This window comes from Podarcis vaucheri (assembly GCF_965113315.1).
Source record: "Podarcis vaucheri genome assembly, chromosome: 6".
Taxonomy (NCBI): domain Eukaryota; kingdom Metazoa; phylum Chordata; class Lepidosauria; order Squamata; family Lacertidae; genus Podarcis; species Podarcis vaucheri.
This window is the reverse complement of record NC_138764.1, coordinates 99,151,714-99,174,866: the sequence shown is the minus strand read 5'-3', so window position 1 is coordinate 99,174,866 and position 23,153 is coordinate 99,151,714. Positions and strand designations below refer to the sequence as shown.

General features: G+C 43.0%; 1 protein-coding gene across 6 annotated transcripts in view; it reads right to left on the bottom strand.

Annotated features, from left to right (window-relative positions):
- Positions 1–1,455: 1,455 nt before the first annotated feature.
- The window catches only part of ARFGAP1 (ARF GTPase activating protein 1), a 33,564-nt gene continuing 11,866 nt past the window's right edge, over positions 1,456–23,153 (bottom strand). The window contains exons 3-14 of one of the 6 annotated variants that reach the window (XM_082228268.1): positions 22,316–22,425; positions 21,464–21,635; positions 20,827–20,927; positions 19,975–20,064; positions 19,261–19,357; positions 17,931–17,987; positions 16,360–16,392; positions 14,548–14,577; positions 11,253–11,309; positions 8,937–8,996; positions 7,507–7,583; positions 1,456–6,643 (exon numbers count right to left, since the gene is read on the bottom strand). In XM_082228268.1, the coding sequence (XP_082084394.1) occupies positions 6,283–6,643; positions 7,507–7,583; positions 8,937–8,996; positions 11,253–11,309; positions 14,548–14,577; positions 16,360–16,392; positions 17,931–17,987; positions 19,261–19,357; positions 19,975–20,064; positions 20,827–20,927; positions 21,464–21,635; positions 22,316–22,425 (1,245 nt within the window). In that variant the 3' untranslated portion in view covers positions 1,456–6,282. The remainder of the gene's footprint in view (positions 6,644–7,506; positions 7,584–8,936; positions 8,997–11,252; positions 11,310–14,547; positions 14,578–16,359; positions 16,393–17,930; positions 17,988–19,260; positions 19,358–19,974; positions 20,065–20,826; positions 20,928–21,463; positions 21,636–22,315; positions 22,426–23,153) is intronic. The other 5 variants (XM_082228270.1, XM_082228269.1, XM_082228272.1 and 2 more) reach the window with 5 other exon arrangements.

Sequence of the window (23,153 nt, the reverse complement as noted above, 5' to 3'; positions counted from 1 at the left end):
CTAAGGATGCTCACAAAATATTGGTCTAACTATACCTTTCAACATGGGGAAGGGCAGTCAGACCCCTGCTTTTATGGGACAACCCTGCTCCCAATTCTCAATGATGCAATATTACCTTAAGTTTTAACAGATGAGCATCATTGCAAGAGAAACACAGGAAATTTCGGTAGAAAAGTGAGTCCTGGTGAAAAGATGGGGTTGTGGGGTGGATCCAGACAATAGGGCTACATCACATAAGCAGCCTTTTAGGACATATTCATGTTGATCTCCCAGTCAAGTCTCCATCAGCTGTTCAATTACTTGCGATTCTACTCCCCTGCCTATTTTTGTATTATCTTTTCTTTTCAGCCACATTTCAATTGCTTCCTGCTTATTCAACATTTGCACAGTAATCTCTTTCCTAAAACGGAAAAATTGGGAGCTCTCCAAATCATTTAGCAACCTCTAGATGGAAGCTCCCAGAGATTTAGCAAACCTTCCTACAAAGCTCAGCAAAACCCATTGCCTCCTGTGCTGCTCTCATGGAGCATGTGTGAACCATCTTCTGGAATTTTCAAGGCATTTGAAAGCCACCAGCAAATCAGCCTATTTTCAGTGGATGTGCCTTTCAGACTTCTTGTAGTCTGTATTCTTTGAAGCCTTTCAACATGGAAACATCTGTATTAGGGTCAACCAACACCTGAGCATGTAGAGGAAGCTGTACTTTGTAAAAGTACTTGAGCTTAATGCAGAACATTAGTTAAATGGCTGAATTCCACCAACCCATCAAAAAACAGCCAGGTAACCATTAACTAACTACAGTGGTACCTTGCGTTAAGTACTTAATTCATTCCGGAGGTCTGTTCTTAACCTGAAACTGTTCTTAACCTGAAGCACCACTTTAGCTAATGGGGCCTCCTGCTGCCGCTGCGCCGCCGGAGCACAATTTCTGTTCTCATCCTGAAGCAAAGTTCTTAACCCGAGGTACTATTTCTGGGTTAGCGGAGTCTGTAACCTGAAGCGTATGTAACCTGAAGTGTATGTAACCCGATGTACCACTGTACTGAGAGTCTGGTGCAGTGTCTCAGTGAGGTTTAGTGTTTAGTATGCTGGACGACGAGCTGGGAGACTAGGGTTTGATGCCCTAACTCAGCCATGAAGTTTGTTGGGTGACCTTGGACCAATCATCGACTCTTCGCCTAACCTTGAGCTCCTTGGAGGAAAGGTAGAATATATATGCAATGTAACAGAAATAAGTAACACTCAAGTCCCAGCAACACAGTGTTAAGAGTGATTGTGCAATTCTATTTAAAAATAAAAGACAGGATGGTGATAGAACTTCCACAGGGCTCATGGTTCAATCAACCCAGTCAGAAGGGCAGCATATACATAATAAAATTATTACTATCATCAAGACAACAGGTATCATTTTTGTCTTTATTTCTAAAGCAAAGTCAGTCTTCAGGCAACGTGAACTGCTTTGTTCCATATCTCTTGCTTTATTGTTTTATTTTGCTTTTAAGATGACACTGTAAGTTCAAGTTCAGTACCACTTTACAGAACAAGGAATAGTGCTCACAGGTCCTGTGAACTTCACAAATACACAGCAGGAAAACTGAAAGGCTTCTCACGTCCCACAACTCCCCACCTCTCTTAAAGAGAGACCCAAAGACCAGTCATTCCAACCTAGAATGCAAAGGAAGGTTAAGAACCCCAGACATGTCTCTCAAAGCCATCCCTCCTGTACTCAAAAGCTTTGGGAAGAATCCTCCACTGGTACTTTATTTCTGTCCCATTTAAGTCAAGTGTACAGAGAGGCTTTCTGGATCAAGAGGAGGTTCACCTCACAGTTTTAAAGTTATTGCACAAATTACTACACCAATACATAAAAAAGTTCTACCCATGGAATGTTAGACGAGGGTGGGGGGTGCTCGATTCTTGGAGGATATGAAGAGATCCCAGCAAGACTGTACAGAAAGAGGTCTTAAATCGTGAACCCCAGCACTACAGACACCTGGTTGTGTGATTAAAAACGCCCACCTTTACAAATGGCTCTTTATTGCCCCAAAGATGAACCTGGCAACTTTGCTGGGGCGCTGCCCTACTGGCATGCGGAAGGGCTTTTGGTAGCCCACATGGCTTGCTTAATTGTTCCATCTCGCAGACAGCTGATTTCCAAGAGCTGAGGGAATCATTTGGAAAAAGTTAGAACGGAGTGCCAAACCCTCATATTATTAGTTAAATCCCCATAGCCAGACAATGGGGTCTAGCACCCACGTTTGTGTATTTTCCACTCTAAATCGCATCTTCCAAAGCATTTGCGCAGCGCAGGAATGCAGCATCTGAACTGGCACTAAGAGAGGTCAGCACAGAGGTGGCTGGACCTCAGTTCAGAAAGAAAAGGCAGGATAAAGCAGCTCATGAGCCATTTAGGACAGGTGAGTAGTCTAGAGACTTGGTTCCATTCATGTAGCCAGCCCAACCCACGCTACTTAAATGATGCCGTACCATGGGTTTATCTCCTATTGCCAAGCACTGTATTAAACAGAAATCATAAAGCTGGGTTTTTTTTTAGTTCTCCTATTTAAGCTTCTTAGGAATAGGCATGCAGGCCAGGTACCCCCCTATAGTGCTTCCTCACACATTTTTTATTAAAAAAACAGCAACCCATTTGCAACTGCATCATTCTTGCTTGAGAGATACCATGTGGTTTTTAGGGTTTGGGGGTAGATAAGCATCGAAGGGTGTTGTTTCTTCTTCTCCCTGAAAAAAGCCTTTAAATTCTCATCAACCCCGCCCCCCAAAAAAGCTAAATAAGCAGCACATGCAGAAAGGAAGCATAGTGTGAAAGTAACTCTCCGATTCCTAGTCTAATACATTTGCATTGAATGGCTTTTAAAAACTGATTTCTTATAATGCAATTAAGCTTTTTCAAATAAGCAATGGCTGTGCTGTTTCTGCACACATCTGTCAACCTGCAGTATAGAGAGAGATTTGAAAGGTAGTTCATAGTCAGAAAAGTGAGCTGAGGGTGGAGGAATCAACCCTTTCAAAAGAAAGAAGTAACACAACAGGAGAGAAGGCCTATATTCAATGCTGCAATCACTCTGCCAATTCAGATTTTGCTCACTGGAGCACCATACCCTTTCATTAACCTGTATGATGGCCTAGGCCAGATTTGCGGTCAAACACATTAGCTTAAGCAGGGACGCAGGTGGCGCTGTGGGTAAAACCTCAGTGCCTAGGACTTGCCGATCGCATGGTCGGCGGTTCGAATCCCCGTGGCGGGGTGAGCTCCCGTCTTTCAGTCCCAGCTCCTGCCCACCTAGCAGTTCGAAAGCTCCCCTAAGTGCAAGTAGATAAATAAGTACTGCTCCGGCGGAAAGGTAAACGGCGTTTCCGTGTGCTGCGCTGGTGCTGGTTCGCCAGAGCAGCTTCGTCACGCTGGCCACGTGACCCGGAAGTGTCTTCGGACAGCGCTGGCTCCCGGCCTCTTAAGTGAGATGAGCGCACAACCCTAGAGTCGGACACGACTGGCCCGTACGGGCAGGGGTACCTTTACTTTACATTAGCTTAAAAGCATATTTCCAAGCCCACCGGCTCATGCATACATGCTAGGCATCAATGACATTTAAAAACAAAACCTTTGTTTTAAAAAATGATTTCCTGCCACAGGAAATCAGTCAAGTGGCCATTCTTAAGGCTACAACGGATACAGCCTTGCTGAGATTGAGACTAAAGGTGAATCAAAAGCAGCTTCGCCCCTTCCCCAGCAACTGCATGCTACCTTTCTCTGTAAGAATTGATCATGATTTCGGAAGAATAAATAGGGCACCTTGAGCTCTGACATCAAAACCTTTCCTGTGCATTGTTTTACTAAGATGTCAGCACCACCAATGGTGCATTTAAGAATGTGACTGGTGAAGTGTTGATCTCGAAGGGTAGATACATCTGAAATGACAAAGTATTACAAGAACAGAGAAAACTCTGCTAGGTTTGGAGAAAACGGTGAGAACAAGAGAGGAGGTGTATTATTATTATTTAACAAATATAACATTCATTTGTTCTTACAGACTAGGAACGTATGAATATTTTGGGGAGTGGCAGAAAATAAGAGTAACAAAGCAATTCAAGATGATGCAGAGGAGTTAATATTAATTCAGGTTGACTATGTCAGCAGTGAGCTCAAACTACCCTGTTACTATGATGCTTTAATCAAAAGATTTACTGCCAAATCATGGGCACAGAAGATCTGCAGAGCACATGCATTGGCTTTGAGACTGGGCAGTAAACATGTACTAAAGAGAGCAGATAAAAAGGGTCAGGTATAAATTTAAGCCAGCCACTACATGTTGAACATGCAATTAAGTTCCCATGATGTTATCTTTAGAACAGGGAGGGGAGTAAAAAAATACCACTCAATGGGTTACAGTGTTTACAAAAAATGTCAGAACCAACACTAAGGAAAGGCATTAACTCTCACTACGCCCTGACTTTTCCCTTTTTTAAAGAAGCCATTATACATGGCCAGAGATCTCAGAAGAGGACACAGGAGTCTGTCTGGCACAGGGAAGCACCACAGCCACCACAGACTCACTGAAAGGGCGCTAGACTGTTGAGAGCAGAGGATGGCGGAGCATAAACAATGAAAATACTCGAAGAACATTTCAGTTGGCAGCTTGAAAGGCTAGTGATTAAGTACAAGGTCATATTTCTTTACAAAGTAGATACTGACATACCGAACAATACACAAACATCCTAGGAAACTATTAATACTTAGTGGGTAAGTTCACTGTGTGTGTGTGTGTGTGTGTGTGTGTGTGTGTGTGTGGACAGTTATATACAGCAGACAACCTTAGCTGACTTCTGAAGGTTTAAGTCTGTGCAAAAGCTTATCAGAAGACTACGCTCAGGTCCACGGAACCCCAGAAACAGTCCACCTGCCAATGCAAAGGTGTTCTTGGGCAGAGATTCAAACATTTGAAGTGTAGGTTTGCAAGCAAAATTTCCACACTGGTATGGGAGGAGCCCTCCACCCCACTCTCCTGCGATTCTGGCATCCACACTGGAATTCAACCAATTACACCATGATCCCAAGTTTTCCAGGAGCTTCTCACAACATTAGCAGTCGTGCTATGCTGTAACACGTTACAAAGGGAGACAGATGACAAAAGAAGATCTATTGACCACAAGCATCAATAACATACGTAAGACCTGTAGAAATAAATACCTGAATTCTTCGCAAAAGTCATGCAAAGCAGCCAGCATGATGAAACTTACAACCTGACCCCTCTTGATTAGCTTCCTTCTGATTTGTTTGTCTGTTTGTTTGGGGGGGGGGAGGGAGAGGAATCTATTTTGGAATCTTATATACTGATTTTATCTATAAATGCAGTCAAAGTACCAAACTCATGTTCGGTTGCTCAAGAAATTTGCTCCTGTCATTCACGAGTTCTGTTTAACTATCTTGTCTAATCCTTCCAAACACTTCGTCATTTCTGATATTAGGCAGTTCTGGTAAAAACCAAAAGAGCAAATGGAACCTTCGAGGGAACAAAAACAATGTGACATTTTTCATTTAATTTTTAAAAAGAAATGAAAACTACCAAGGGCAGGAAAAGGAAGTGTTTTGCTCTTGACTCTCCAAGAGTTCATACGGAAGAAGCTCAAACCTTGTTTCTTCTGCGACAGAGATTTAGCTGAATAAGGTAAAGAGTTATTGTTTTTTCCTTTCACACCTTGATAAATCTAAAAACTGCTTCAACAGCATCTTAATTACCATTTTGTATTGTTTCAAACCCACCCCGGCAACTTCAGTCTCAGTCCACCAATCTGCAATCAGTTCAGTAATCTGCAATCAGTTGAAGATACACTCATATCAGCTTATCCAGAAGTTCTCCAGAACTTCACCTGAAATTCCAATGAGAAGCTGGGCAATCTCGCAAGACTACACATGCAGCATTGTGCTATGAAAGTATGCTTGCATGGGCTTACTTCCTCCAGGCTCTCACTTTAGGAAGTCGGCATGCTCCGCATACAACAGCAGCATGGTGAGAATATATCTAAGAATGCATAAGGTCATTTCCATGGGAGAGACACGTCTTCATATGGTAATTACAAGAATCTACAAACCAATGTCTTTTTTTTGTAGTAGTTGTAAACAGGAGTGGAAAGAGAATGGAACAGTAAGCATGAGGTTTAAACAGGCCCAAAAATGACAAGGACGTTAATCCAGTTACATGGGAAACCTTTCCATCAGAAGTATGACTTTTCCCTCTGCCATGATGGACAGGGATACAAGTCCTACCAGTTCTGGTTATCCCAGCCTTCTTCAGCCGCTGAAGAAGATTCTTTTGTCGTCTTCTTAGGGGTCATTTTGGTTTTGCCCTCCCCAGCTGCATTCTCCCAGTTGGTCTCCCAGTTTTCCCAGCTGTCACTGTTACTGTTCTTGTTATTGGAGACTGTCCCCGACCCCCAGACATCCCAGCTATCAGAGCTCTTCTTCTCGGTAGAATTGTCCACGTACGTCCAGCTGTCGCTGCTTGGGGACTTGTGGGTTTTGGGTGGATCCGAATTGCCAAAGGTCTCCCAAAAGCTTTGATCCACTGCATTGTTCTGGTAGCCTTCACCACTGCTGTTCTGGTAGCTGTCACCTTCTGGCGGCCTTTAAGGAAGAAAACACAGGAGAACGGAAGAATAGTTCATTTCAGCACAGGATAGATCAGAAGGGCTGCTATCGTGTTCAGTCTCGCATCTTGATCTGCTGTTACGCTACACTATTCCATCTCCACCTTAGAAGCGAAAGCGCAAAAATGTAGCTGTGTGTACATGTGCTTTTGTATAGGCTCCACCATATCCCCAGCTAAAGCCAACTCTGGAGTCATTGCAATGTAAATATTGTAGGGAGGCAACACTATGCCATCCATGATGGGATGGGATGGAAATACCCTATAGACAGCAGTGATGAAGTTTAGGAGAGTGATATCACAAGTTGTCTGGTTTATTTAAAAATAAAATGTGCATGCCATTTCACACAATAAAAATCTCTGAGTGGTTTACATAAAACTACAACAATTACATTCAATAACATCTCCCAAAGACTAGATTAAAAACAGAAGAAATGTATATCACAAATAAAACAGAGCAGCATACAGAACAGGTTTTCTCAACCTCTCAATTTTTAATTCTCTTAAGTTTTTAAGAATGATGTGAGACTAAAAGCAAGCATATTTGAACATAATGGTTTTGGGAGAAAAGGTGCCAGTTGTTCAAAGTTGTGTTCATGTTTTAAAATGCTGTAAACATGTTTCTGAGCATTGGGAAAAGGTCAGAAGAAAATGAATAAGGGACATATAGGTATAATAAAAGGGTTTTACACCCACTGGATTCTAGAAGGATTATTGTTTAAAAAATGGAATCCAACCATGTCCGTGTTCTTTGGCCATGACAGCTGCCACTCAAAGCAGATATGTGAGACATGGAAGCCTGGAGAGTACACATATAACACAAATACACAAAGAGGGGTACCTTTCAGAAGACTCATCTGATTTTCCAGAAAAGAAAGTGGTAACATCTCGCCATCCCTTACTACTTGCTCCCTGGACCTGTGAAATAGAGATTGGGGCAAAATGGAGAAGGAAAACCCAAAGGAAGATTAGAAAAACATCATTTGTGACAAAATATCATTTTGGGGGAGTTGGCATGGCGGAAGAGCGGCAAAACCAGCTTAATCACCTGCCTCTGAAAGTGGAGCTCTAGAAACTAGAAGACACTCCACTTTGAGCCACTGAGTCAAAGGGACCAGACTCTTAGCAAAGTAGGCCAAGCTGATAGGCTCAGATGAAGAACCTGGAAAGCTGCCACTTAATGCTTTTTCTGCCTGCTGCAACAATTTTAATGCAGTGCGGTAGATGCTGTATGGATTCTAATTTGATTTCGATTTCTTTTATTTATTATATACAGTACTGCATTTCATTGTATTACAATTTGGATTCCAATTTGTAACACAATAAAATAAAATAAATAAAAGAGTCAAACAAATGTAATTAGAAGCCAATATAAATGTCTTATCCAATGGATGTGCCGTCTCTCATCTTCAACCACAAATCCTGGGGACCACCTGGGTGAAGCTTGCAGGCCACTAACTCTCCATGGGTCAGAGTTTGGGAACCTTTCATATAAGGGACGAACACAACATGTTCATGAAAGGTGAGCTCACCACTGATACCAGAGCTACGAAAAGTACTAACGCTATACATCTTTCCAAGGAAATTTACACACTGCTTTTCTTAAAAAAGCATCAGAGCAATTTTAAAATCAAAGCATTCAAGAGAAAAATAGTTAAAACTAAGAAGCATTAGCACTTACCGGTTTTATTAAGCATTGGCAGCAAGAACAGAAGAAAGGGAGAAGGCACGTATATTAGCAAAATTTAGAAGTCTTTGTATTCAATTTAAGCTGTTTCCATATTCCTTTGCAAGCTTTATGGCTGGTCATTGGCCCACCCATTGCTACGTTTCATAATGAGGAAGAGAATTTGTTTTAGAAATGCATCCTGTGAGCTCACAGGAAAGTGTTTTTTGTCACATCAATGGTACACGTACCATTTATGAAATACCCTTTACTAGATATCGAGGGAGTCAGTTTTCACACATGAGCCTGGTTCACACATTGCTGTAACATTCAACGATTTGTTCAGCCACAGCATAAATGCCGGCTCCTTGCATGTGAGGTCATAGTCAAACTGATTTCCATGCAAAACAGATGCAACCCAATCACTTTCAGTGACACGTGTGACTTGGGCCTAAATAAAAAACAACAACAGAATAGGCAGCTGTTTGTCAATGCTGCGTTGCTGCAGGAGAAATTGCTTCTAGCGCTGGAGCACAACATGCCTAAGGAATATGGAGACTGGCTTAATTCCTGGCCTCCTATCCGATAGGAAGGCCACATCGTACCTTGGAAGCCAAATGCGAGACTCCCTGGGAAACATCATCCATAATTTTTCCATCTTTTACCTACATGAATCAAGATGTCCAAAGTTAGGTGCAGAACAAAATGATGCCACAACTATCTGAGAGAAATGCTATTTGCACCAAAAGTAAATACAAATCTTTCATTCCACAGACAATGAGGTCAGGAGAGTTTGCTACTTTTAAAAGGTTATCTGCTAAGAACTCTGGAATTAATCTTCCTTGGGGGACCCAAAGACTTTGGATGCAGCATACTAAGCAATCAAGAAACCAATGGCACGATGAGCACTTCCTTTAAAAAGTGAGGCAATTCTTACAAGTATAATCATATTATTTTTTACATCATAAATGCATTCCTTATTTAGAACTTTACACATTATTCAGAGCCCGTCTGATGACATCTAAAATAATATCTAATTCGGTTCAAAAGTTTGCAATTGATGCAGCACAGATCATAATCCTCAAAACTTAATTATTCTACCTTTAATTTAGCAATATTGTGTCTTTAGAGGAGAACTGCCATTGATGGACCAGGGGCTGAAAAAGTCCCTCCTCCTCAGCCGAGATCACGGTGCCCCAAAACTACACATTTTTTGAGACCGCGCTCTTGCACGGGTTACAAGACTCATGCAGGAGCGTGGCAACAAAGTTTTGCACTGGGACATGTGGGAGGGTATGGTGGCACCATTCACATAATCAAAACTACCACAGAGATATCAACATTTTCAAAAGTAGAGGGTACATGGCTTAGCTTTTGAAAAACAGGGGGTCTGCAGTACTTAGCTAATTGGGAACCACTGGCCTAGAGTAAAAGTGAATAATCTTAGGGTTCAACAAGCTGGAATACCACCAGGGATCTGAGTTCAACACCGCACTCGTTGCACAAGCTCTTGCATTTTATTTATTTTACCCCACTTATTTTATTTATTTTAGTCCCACTTCCTTGTCTGCAAAATGGACATAACCTGACAGGTTGTTATTAATAAACAGAGACTATAAAAATCACACTGCAGAGTCTGAAATTCAGAAGGCTGAAACACCCAACTGAATCATATTCATGGGAACAACCAATACTTGATAAAAATGGAATTTATATAACGTGATTCTGAAAATATCTCTCTCTGTACCACCTTCCTCAGCCTCGTGTCCCTCCAGATGTTTTCGACTACAGCTACCATCAGGGATATCTAGCATGGGCAAAGATCAGGGATGGCAGGACCTGAAGTTCTACAACATCCTAAGCACCAGGTTGGGAAAGCCTTCTCTGCACGCCCTGAAATATTAACACAGGCTCCTTTTCAGTATTTAGCTCACCTGTGATCTCTGGGAAACGTGAGAACAGCAGTTTGCGGAGGGGTTTTTTAGCAGCTGCCCCAGCCTCAGGGATTAGGATCCCCATACACGTGCTAGTGCTCATGTCAGGGTATTCAATTAAGTGTTCAAACGTGTTCCAAGTCTCTACTATGTCAGGCATTTGTGAAAATTTCTCAGTAATGCCCCATATTATTTATCTATGGCATTTTCTAGCTTTTTGGGGGCTTTATCTGCAGCGAGCTTTGCAACCCTGACCCCTGTGTTAAACTAGCTGGATCTTTAAATGTCACTTGTATTAAGATGAAGGTTTAGAATTGGATTGTTAGGCATATAAGGTTTCATGGACGTGCATGAATAAATACTAAACAATGAAACCAAGAGGGGGAGTGGAGGGAAGTCAAGAAAGATTATGGTTAAAAAAAAAACTAGCTGGATCTTGGGGAACCCTTCAAAGAGGGCCTAGGGAGGTATGCTGTTGGAAGGAGTGGTAGGATCCGGCCAAAGAGTGCTGATATTGTGTTGGACTAGGAACAAGAAGACCCAGGTTCAAATCTTGACTTGGCCGGATGGGGTGACATTAGACCAGCCATGTTTTCCCTTAAAATACCTTACCTCACAGCGTTGTTGTGAGGATGAATTACGTAAGCCACCCTGAGCTACTTGGAGGAAGGGCAGGATATTATGATGATAATAAATAAACAAAGCGTTTGAGACAGATGAATTAAACGGCCAAGAAGGATGAGGGGGGAATATCAATGGCACATCCTTTTGAACTGGACTCTCAGATCTTTGGCTGCAAATCTCCTGAAGTGTAATGCCAGAACCTGGTTTTGATAACACCAACAGGGAAGTGTTTTTTAGACTACATCGGGGAGGAATTGTACTGCCACCCTGTGTGCACACAATTTCACACTGGAGAAGCTCGTGTGTATAAGAAGGAAAATGGTATTCAGTTCCCATTACCAATGTACTCATTTCCAAAGTTACCTTCTCCTGTGCAGGTTTGAGGACATTTTCATTTATACTCTGACCTAACTCTGAAGCCTAGTTAAAAGTAAAACAAACACAAAAGTCAGTTACACTTTTCTTCATAGGAAACATCTAACATGTATTGCCACGGAAAGTAGCCACTAGACTTTCAAAGAAAAGGAAGAAAGAAAGAAAGAAAAAAAGACAAAAGCAGGACAGAGGAGCCCTGAGCTTTGCCCGGTACAAGCGAGAGAGTGAGCTTTAAGCACACAATGCGTATTCACAAAGAGACGGGGATATACACTGAGATGTACAAGACTACAGGGCTGCTTCAGTATCCTCGAACTGGTTCCTTTAAGCAAGTCCCAACAGACCAAAAGAAAATATCCTTGCTAAACCAAAGGTTACTTTAGGGGTAGATGTACTGCCACTGCAGAGAGGTCAGTTCCCATGCTGCTCCAGCAACACGCAAGAAAACTTCACTCAAGTGGTTTGGTCACACTGTGTGGTTACTCGGATGCAAGAACACAATATGGCCCATATCATGTAGGCATTAGCTTAAAATTACTGGAGGGGCATGGGAGCTAACCACACTGAAGCTACTGGGTGATCACAACCACTGCACTACAGTAACATGAAGTCAGCAAGTTCTTTTGGAAAGATAAATGCAACATACTCTGAAGTTACGCAAGCAATGGCAAGCCCATATGAGATTTCCTGCGGCTAGGTAACGCAGAAGACCTGCTCTTCCCAATTCCACAGCCTAACTTTCATGCTCTTTGCCAAGATGCACAAACATAACTTGTAGAAAAAACAGACAACTATCTAGGAAAGAGATGCAGAAGGCTTTTAAACTAGAAATGAAACGCAACTGATTTTGTACTCTGGTGCCTCAGGTGTGGCCTGTTAGTCCGGGAGATGCACTTCCTTTGCCCTGTTCTGCTTCTCTAGACCTATAAAGTGTTACAACTAGAAATACGAAATGGTGCGAAATTGTACCCAGTTAATTGGGGGAAGACAGAGGGAGGGAGGGAGAGAATGAATTATTAGTTAGAGGTTAAAAAGAGAAGGAATACACTTGTGGACCGGTAACATTATGTTTATGACACTCAGATCTAGACTGCCCAAGTTGACCCTACAGTAGCTGCTTTGGGGGATATGGATTAGAATAGATGACCCATAGTCCCTTTAGACCAGGCACCCCCAAACTCGGCCCTCCAGCTGTTTGGGGACTACAGTTCCTATCATCCCTGACCACTGGTCCTGTTAAGCTAGGGATGATGGGAGTTGTAGTCCCAAAACAGCTGGAGGGCCGAGTTTGGGGGTGCCTGTTTTAGACCAAGAACATTCTACTCATCTTTCAGTTGTTTCCCAGAATAATGTTATTTCTTGCTGTTATTTCTTATTGGATGCTAAGTATTATGGAGGAACACAGTTGCACTTCTCCTGAATCCTGTCCTACTCTGCAGAGTTATATGCATTGTGAGTTAAGGGTGGGATGAGTGACTGAACTCTTCCTTTCCAATTTTTAAATTTATGTGTGATTAAGTTGTAAAGCTTGGGGGAAAACACTGCTCATCTTCCTGCCTAATACCACAGTCTCCTCATCTAATCTGTCACCACGTTAAACTAGAAATGAAAACAATTAAGGTATTGGACCAATATGGCTGGCATCTTCTTTATCTGTTACCATGCCTGTTGGTGCTAACAGGATAGTGTGGAAGTTCACAACCTAAAGTAAGTCTGTCTAGTCCAGTGTTTCCCAACCGGTGTTCCGCGGCACACTACTGTGCCGTGAGACGTTGGCTGGTGTGCCGTGGGAGGGAGGCGGGCGAGTCGGGCGGTGAGAGGCGGCGGCGGCGAGGATCCGCGTCGAGCCGGGGGCGGCTCCGCGGTGGTGGTGCCGAGCGGCGGGGCAGCGCGTGCAAAAGGGAGGAGCGCGAGACAGCGGAGGAGGAGGAGGCCGGCATGTCCGGGCAGCAGCAGCAACAACAGCAGCAGCAACTCCCGGCGACGGCTCCTCAAGCCCCGCCACCGCCCCCTCCTCCGCCCGCTATCGCCGCCACCACCACAACAGCCGCCGCCACCTCAGTTGCCGCCGTCCCTCAGTCCCTCGCTCTGCTGCCTCCTCCCACCCCCAAAGCTTGGAGGTTCCCCGGCAAGGGGGAGGGAAAAAACTTTCACTTTCGTGCGTCCCTCCCGGCGTGACGCTGCGCGCTGACGTCACGGGGCTGTAATGGTGGTGTGCCGCGAGATTTTTTTCAGTAAACAGGTGTGCCGTTGCCCAAAAAAGTTTGGGAAACACTGGCTAGTCAATGCCCTTGTTTATTATGAGGGCCAGTGTCTGGTTCAATTCACAGAATATGTACAACTTATTCTCCTGACAATACGCAGCTGATGGAATTGTTAACCCTGTGAAAGAGACAGAGGTTTGATAGATCTGTGACTGAATGCTGAACACCCTTTTCCCCATGAACAAAGCCTTCAGGGGAACATCTATTGCTAACTGTGACGTTACCATGTATAAGAGAGTGCTGGAGGGGAAATAGTTAAATAGGTTGCACAGAGCCCAGGGGGGTGGAGTCAGTGGGTCTATAAAAGAGTTCTGGGAGGAGTTCTGGAGTGAGTTCGTTGGGAGTTGTGGGTGGGTAGTTGGTTGGTTTGAGTGGGTTGGCTGGTTGGGAAAGGCAGTTGGTAATAGAGAGACAGTTAAGGCAGTTGGTCCTTGAGTGTGGGGTGGCAGCAGAGATAGAGAGAGGAACAGAAGAATAAGAAAATAAAGAGGAACACTGTTTGGAATGCTGTAATACTTTTGTTTTAAGTCTGAAATAAAATACACTCTTCTTTATGAATTGAAAAGCTGACTGAGACTGAAGTGATTTTACCAGGGAGGACCTGGTTGGTGGCAGTGGATTAGTGGTGTACGGGTCAATAGTCCGTGAGACAACCGGGGGCTCCGTACGAACGCCACAATAACCTCATTTCCAAATACTTCCCTAATGTAAATACAGTTCTGGATACACCTCAGGCCTGAGTGATCATCCCATCCACCCACGCGTTGAGCAAGCCTTTGACATACAAAATAGTATGGATTGGAATATATACTTAGGACTCTTGCTTGATGCAGCCTATTTTAAAACAAGCTGAAGGAGACATTACAGAAAGATGCAGACGACACCGTTCAACAAAAATGACTTGATTTCAAAGTGAGGGGGGGTTAAAGTGAAATTATAAAAGACAGCTAGCAGCAAAATGTACAAACTCAGCACAGAAACAAAGCACCCATGCATGAGAATTGAGGGGAGGGCTTTACCGGATCTGCCTGCTGTTTGTGGCCCCAAAACTTTACACCCAGGCAGCACAAGAGAAGAGAGCAAGGGAGGTAGAAGAAGCAGCTTTTAGCAAAAGATCTAATGTACTCTTTTGTTCCTGGCAAGAAAGCATGATATTTATCCCAACATCAGCGCCTTAACGACAAGCAAAATGTTTAGTCTCTTGATTACCACGCCAAACTAAATTGTCAAAAATAAACTAAAATAAAATTATATAGTCAGGGCTGAGAGTGAGAGTCAGCTTGTAAGCACGAGCTAGGAAGCAATAGCTCCAATTGTTAATTGGGAAAATTTGCCATCATGTACCGACTGAGAAGGCAGCAGTACTGCTGAAGTGGCTTGTCAGTAGGGCTGGTAAGTTAACTCCAGTGTAGCATTTTGAATAAATATGCAAGTTGATACTAATATGACATTCAGCAAGGTTTAAATAAGGATCTGTGACTCCCGTAAGAAGGCAGGAAAGGAAAATCAAGTCAATATCAAACCTTATATATTTTACAGAAGGGGAAAATATCTGCAGGCTTTGTGTTCTGCCAACATCTGCCAGGAATACTGATTTAATTTTCCCTTGAAAGACACACCATTTTAGCTTGCAAGACGGTTTCAGTTAAACAAGAATTAATTTCACTGGGCATGTGAATGCACCCAAGGATATAGTCCTCATAGAATCCAAAGCCTTTGCCAGCGCCTTTCTACAAACTGCTTAGGTTTGTTTTAGTACAAATACGCTCTTATAGAAGCTGGTTTCTATTAGTGTGTTCCCTTCACCAGCAAGGCAAGCACCTCAGGAACATGCAAGATTGCCATTGAGAAGGTAGCTTGTAGATGCTCGCACACAGATATCATTTGTATAAACCAGCTTCTCTGTGTGGGTATTACACACATGTAAACACCTCAGTTCCTATAAATAGCACCATCATCTGAGCATCTCCCAGCTGTGACTTTATGGCAGTCCCACAGAGACTCCAGCATAATATCAACCAGCCCCAAGTTATGATCTATGCAAATTGTGCATTGATTAGGAGGCAATTCAAGTCTGGAGGCTATTGCTTAATAGAGAAGTGATATTTGAGGTTCTGCAACACTAACTGCAGGCTACATAATTTTACCTGAGGAAGCTGCAATCCGTTTCCACATTACGTACACTGCATAACCTACAATTCCCCTCTCAGTAGATTTATTTACTTCTAATGAATTGCTTCCCGCCGCTCCCTTAGGCGAAATGCTTGACGTGACAAAGGAGTAACTTCTGCAGCCATGGGCTAAAATGTAAAATATGCATAAGCCATAAGTGGAAAGTGAATTAACAGAACCCCTGTTCAATTTAGATGTATGACACAACATTCTCTATTAAAATAAGAAAGGACACATGCCTGATAGCAACAGTACGCTGTCTCGGTTTTTTAAAAAGCAACAATCGATGGTGCAAAGTGCAAAGATGATGAGTGTGGTTTTATAGGTTTTTAGAGCAGATTCTTGCTACCCAGTTGCAGATATTCTGCAACTTGGTAGCAAACCACTAAATAAATGTCTGATGAGTCAACAGACATTTGTCAACAGCAACCTTTGTTTTCTAGTGTGCTTCAAAACATACCTCATCTGCTTCCTAACTTAAGAGTACATGACGCTTTTATCACAATACCTCTGACACTGGAACCTAATTTGCAGTTTCTCAGAGAAGATCCGGGAGATTGTAAATATTCCAAGAGAATTCAAACTGCTGAGGAAAAGAGAACCAGTGAAGATTTTTAGTGTTGGGTTAGCCACATAACAGAAGGACTTGTGAAAATCACCTTTTGAGTTGCTTGAGATCCAAATTTGGTAGCCTGTTAATAGAAGCAAAAATTATTTGTTTCAATGTTTTATTTTCCCTTAGCAATTCAAAGCACAGACACTGATGATGTGGATTGCAGCGCCACAAGACTCTTCTGTTGCTTTACTGCAGCAACCTAACATCTTCCCCCTTGGCATTATAACGTTCTTATGTTTCTCAAAATCTTACAAAATGCCTACCACTCTAAGGAAGTTTTAAGAGACACTAATCTCAAAACTTTGCTTTGTTAGGATCCTTCCATATGGGAGACTTCTAGCATCACCCAAACATTGGTTTCCCCCCGCCCTCCGCTGTAAGCTATAAGCAGAAAAACAAGTGAGTTTCCACACTTCAAGGTTATTGTGCACATCCTCTTATGTCCTGCCCAAGTGTGATATGGCCATGTGGGTTTTGAGGATCCTGTTCGCCAGAGAAATGTTCTCTAAAATCATTTTGCTACTAGAAAGGAAGTCTGCACCTCCAAATACAATTGCGGAGGGAGAGCTTCTCCTTTGCCAGTACAGAAATGCCTCACACCAGCCAAGGAGAACCAGAGCACTATGCTCCTCTTTTTCCAGCTTGCTCTTGTAAGTAAAAAGCAGGCGGGGGGGGGGGGGATTGGATAAAAATTAGATTGACTATCAAGGACAGCCAAGATGCTCAACCACTTGAAAGCATCAATGCCATTTCCAAAACATGCCTTTTTGAAAACTCCGCCACAAGTAATTTCTCATAAATATCAATCAGCATGCTTTCTTTTCTTTTTTTAAAGGAGACTAGCTGAATCCATAAAAAGTAGCTGTAACAGCAGCTATTAGACCTGAAAGCTAAAACAATTTCTACACTGTAAAAGGCAGTATTCTTCTGGATATGCGAATCTATGAAAACACACACACAGAGCGAGAGACAAATTAAGGGAAGGCTGTTCTCTTCATGCCCAGATTGTAAGCTTCCAAAGGCATCGGGCTGGCTGTGCTGGAAACAGAATGAACCAGAAGGGTTCTTGTGTTCTTGACAGGATATTGGTTGACAGCCAAGCCTGGCTCTGCCATGCGACAGGGCAAAGCAGCCTGGTCTATGAGGTGGCTAGATGAAAGCAGGATTTGGTGTATGAATGGTGCAGCAAGACTTTTTAAAGTGTTTGACCTGATGAGATGGGTGTCTGAACTCTTCAGACACCACTGTTTGCAGCCTGTAAAGCAGATTATTTTACAATGCAGCAGTTTTGAGTTCTCAGGATGGATTCAGTCGACCTGATGTCTCACATGATGATAGCAGTCACCCTCCTGCTAGGATGGCCATTTAAAGCTTTCACCACACAGCAATTCCTCAAAAGCACTTATTGGGAAGATGATCATCCGGTGAATGGGTGGTTAATGAGCATCTGAAGGCATCCTTAGCAGAATGGAGAAAGCAACAAACCGAGCCCATCGCTGCAGGTATTTTGTTACTTTTAGGTTTTCGCCTGTAAAAGGTCAGCTTCCTAAGAGAAACCCCATTACGTAGAGCAACCTGGATAACTTCATTTGCTGGATTGTAGTGTTTACTTACACCTTCTTTAGCTGCAGAAGCAATCTTGCTCGCTCCAGAAGTAAAACTACTCCACCCCTGAAAGAAGAAGCAGAGAATGGTTAGGCCTGCTCCATTCTTACCAAGGTAAAACAAAAAAAATGTTTCTTTAAACAACCAAGTGAAGAGAAAATCTAATAACCTTTCTGTATCAGGTGTGGGGAACCTCTGGACCTCTGGGCATTGTTTGCCTCCATCTCCCACCATCCCTAATGATAGACTATATTGGATGGAGCTGATGGGAGTTGGAGACCAAATGTCTGGAACGCCTCAGGTTCCCCACCTTTGCTCTGCATCGTCTGCTCAGCACAGACTCATCCACCTTGTCATATACGCTACCCCAATACCCAGTAAGCTCAGCCTCTTTGTTTGAAAGTGCACAGCTCACAAACTTGCACAAAGGCCCAAACTGGTAGCCATAATAAAAACGTGCAACCCTTACTCGATCCATGGGCTTAACTATAGGAAGGTAGAAAGGTGGGGCAAAATAAGGGAAAGATCATTTCCTTAATTCAGGGGAGTCGATGTAGTTTGGAAAGTTTCCCTAGTTTGGAAAGTCACCAGCTCTTAGCTTCAAGTTCAAGCAAGTTCTACAAATCATGATTCCCACTCTCTTGTTTTCTTCTTCTTCTTTTTCTACACTAACCATACACAATGACACTGCTGATTTTGTAAAATGGAGCCACAGCAAGTAGCTCTTTTCCCTACTCTCCTGCCCGGGAAGCCTCCTGCCAGTTCCATTCTCCCTGTCTGAAGCCTTTATGCAGGTAGAGGAGGCCAGCGACATTGCAGAGTGTACTCTTTTCAAATGCATTGAAAACCATTTTGAAAAAGAACTGGTGAGTTGCTTGCCACTGTAGTGAAAACAAATGTTTTGAGAGGGTAGAGAGAACGAAGGAGAATAATCCCATGTTACTTGATTTTAAAATGCTGGGCTGGTATTTCTAGAAAGACCAGCATGAAGGCAAGAAAGGTTAGCGCAGCTAAACATTAACAAAATCAACACTAGCAGAATTGTGGCAAGAAAGCAAAGCAAGTGGATAAATTATCATTTTGATTTGATTACCATTCCGATAAGCAATCAAGCACACCATTAGTCAAGTTGTCCACTGTAGTTGTTTTCTATGATGCACGGTTATTCATTTCTTAGCATTATACTCTGAGTGTTGAAGTAATCTGTCTCTACTTTTTAAATTGATATTTCAGACATGATGTAATACGGGGAACCTTGGCTTGCTTAGTGGCAACAGAAGAGTGAAAGAATAAGAATGCATCTTATATCAGCGTATGCACAGGAAAAGCAGCTACTTACTGAATACAAAGAGGACATGGCATTATTGAGAAAGTCATCTTCCTTTTTGGGAGGCGTAACTGTGTTCCCAAACCCCACATAACGATTTTCTTGACCCCTGAATCAAAGCACACAAGAAAACGAGCAAAAGGCATTTATAATCAAAAGACAATACTGTGGAAAAAAAGGAGGGGGGAAGAACATAAGCATTCTATAAACCAAATGAAACAGAAAGTTACATGTTTGAGCTCAAATATAGGCTGTACCTTAAACCACTATAAGCAAGTGATGCAAGCTTTATCTACAGGGTTGTTTTACCTATATTGTTGGAGGAGAGAGAGGAATGTTTGTGGATCTCCCTGGTGAGATGAGGAGGAGGAGGAGGAGAATAATTTATTTATACCCCGCACATCTGGCTGGGTTTCCAACAAATCCTCACAAGTTCTCTTTCATGGGCAAACAACTTAGGAAAGGCCCGCCTCTCACTGTTTTTTTATATATTATTATTATTATTATTATTTTCCCCAGAGGACTAGAGGGCGTGAGAGAGACCTGTGCTGGTTTTGCAAGAGTTCTCTGTGAAGGAAGCATCCTTTTCCCTTGGCATCTTATGGAAAATTCAGTGGAGGGGAGCTTTGTGCAGAGCAGCCAGGATAGGGGTGGCCACCACAGGGGAGAAGCCAATCACAGTTGGCAACGAAGGAGCCCTATATTTAACAGAGAAGTGATTCTTACCCTTGATAGGAGCCAAGATCATCATTTAACCAATCTTCGAAGGCTTTTTCAGAAGGGGCACCAGCATTCTGGGGTTGTCCAGCAGAGCTCCTGCAAAGAAAACAAACAAACCCATACATCAAACATTATTATGCCATAGTAATTGGACCACTTGAAATCGACAAGCACTGGGGGAAAGTGCATGTGGCATGTAAATTAGCAAACCTTGGTAAGAGAAGGTATAATCCTGCAAACATCTCACCACATTTGTGGAATGCACCCCCTCCCCCTCTTGGTGCAGACACTCTTATAATTTCAGCATTAAGTAAAAAACTTAATTTTTTTACCCAGCCATTTGTAGGTGACTAGGAACGTTAATGGTCTAAGTGCTGTAGCCCTGCAACCTTATTAATGTTATTTTGCCTGCCTTTTTGTCATGCTGATTGATACTTGTGATTGTTCTAACTAATTTTTGTATGTAATTTATGCATCATAGTTGTGCTGCACCTCGCTCTGAAATAAATTTGAGATGAAGGCCAGGTTAAAAAGACATTTGATGAATACAGTAAACAAAAAAGGTCTGCCTTCCTATGTGCAACGCAAGAGAGGAAGAGCACGATCAAAAATAAAATGAAGAACCTTGGTCAGCTTCTTAAAGACTAACGTCAGCCCCATTTCTTCTCCTATCTCCCCGGTAACAGGTACAAAAATTTAACAGCATGGCCCATCTCCCTAGATGTGATGTTGCAGGTAACCATAATAGCCATGCACATTCTCCAGTATTCACCTCCATCATTAGTCTAAGCACCTTCAGATGGTTAACATAATAGCCTTAGAACAACCACACACTGTGCAAGATAAAGAGATCTCTACCGGTGAGCTGAGGACAGAGCAACCTTGGGCTGAGGTGGAGTCCAGTTTCTGGCAGAAGAAGTTTCAACTGACCATTCTTTACCTTCCGCTTCTGCTGCCACCTAAAAAGAATAATACCTTAAAGACACAAATTCTATTCGCTGCTGCGCAGCAGAAACAGAGAAAAGGTTCGATGTAGCCTGCTTCTAAGCTCTGCGCGAAAGGATATGCCACTCCCTAGCCCCAGAGACTGGGGGGGAAAGCACCACAGAAGGACTTTCTTGAAGCAGGGAATGGAAGCAGATAGGTTTGTAGGACCACCCATGCTCCCTACTGCTTTATCAAGGCCCAGGAAACCAGCTATTCACATCCAAAGTGTAATTAACTTGCTGAATTCACTACAAGAGATGGCAAAAGCCATCTATTTAGAAGACCTTTTAAAAAGGGACTAGGAAAATTCATGGAGAAGATGTCTATCAATAGACATTAGCCACAGAGATAAATGGAACTGCACTGTTCAGAGACTGGATACTAGGACACAAGAGACATAACTAGCAGGAAAGGGCTGTTGCCTCCCTATACTGTCCCCAGAAGCATCAAACTGACATGAATGTTGAATGGTCCAAGAATGCTGAAATTATTGTTTAATTACACTTACCTTATCTCTGAAGAGCGCAGCTGCTTTACTGTTGTATTTCTCTTGCAGCGACCAGCAAGGATCGTAGTCCTCTTGAGTCTCTAAAAACTCCCGGAATTTGCGGTTACCACCAGCCTTCATTTTCTCCAGTTCAATGTCCTTCCATTTGTCCATTGTGACAGAGCGCACAAAACTGAGAACCAGAAAGGCAACCGCCACACCCCATTGTTAATATCTTTGTGCATCAGCAGCTTTGTATACCAGCAACAAAGCTTTCCCGAATAACTTCTGTATCACCAGGGGGGCAGGGATCAATTTTAGACTCCTAAGTGAATTATGTGTATGTCGCTACTAGGAGACACCTCCGCTGAAGTTAAAGCTGAAGCATACACACATGCACATTATATAAATAATCTGATGTTGCTCTGAAATGTAAAAAAACAACAACCCAAAAATAAAAATCAGACACCAAGCTGGATCCAGACATAGTAATGTCTGCTGTGTCACCTGAAGCAAGGATCATAGTTTATCCCTATGGCTATAGTTTAAGGAAGCCAGTTTCACAACCCAATTTGAAGGTGGCTTGCGTTGAGGATACCGAACTTAGGGATAAACCACAATCCCTGCTCCAGACAACACAACAGGCCAAGATCCAGGGAGCAAACACTCTCAAAGTCCTTCTCCCAGCTGTGTAGGAGAAGCGAAAGCACGTGAGCCCAAGGCTCGCTGCAGCTCCTTCCGGCTTGGGCATGGCAAGCTAGCCGTGCTTCAGTGTGGGATGTGAATGCAGCCAATGTGTTCCAATATATACATTTTCATTTACTTGTTTCATCCCCAACAAAAACGTATGTGTTATCACCATTGATGACTGACCTGAGATGAACACCCAAGCCTCTATGCTTTCCTGAGCATTCCAGACAGATCCAAATTCCATAGGTCACACTCACCCATTGAGGGTTAAATGCGCCACATTCGAAACAAACCTGCAATAAAAAATGGGGGTGGAAGTTATTTCTGTTTTCAGTAGTTACCCCAGGTGAGTAGCTCAGAAATGATATCAAAACGTTATTTAGAAGTAACAAAACAAAGCAAACCTTGCTATTTTCATAGTGGTATATTAAGGTATCAAGAGTATTAACGTCTGCATTTCTCTTATATCTGTATTTCCCACATAAGTCTGTCCATGTATTAAAATCTTCCTTGGAAGCCCCTTTCCAGGTTCCATGAGTTCAAGCAAGTGGTGACAGGAGATAAGAGCTGCTCTGTGGTGGAATCTCAGCTCTGGAATTCTCTCCCCATAAAGGTTCACACAGCACCAAGTTTACGATGCTTTTGTCACCAGGTAGAAAGGTGCTTGTCTTCTATCACTGTGCCATTGAGAGCGTGCTCACTTATGGCTTATGTGTGTGGTACGGTAGCTGTACTACCCAGGACAGGATGGGGTTGTGCAGGGTTGTTAAGGCAGCAGAGAGCATTGTTGGCTGCCCACTCTCCACCTTAGAGCAGATTTATGCCACAAGGTGCCATAGGAAGGCACTGGAGATAGTAAAAGATCCATCGCATCCTGGTCACTGTCTCTTCGAGCTCTTGCCGTCGGGACGGAGATACAGGACGATGAAGACAAGAACGAGCCGTCTTAAGAACAGCTTCTTCTCCAGAGCGATCTCGGCCCTGAATGGGAAGCCCGGACTTTGAAAGTCATCTAATCTCC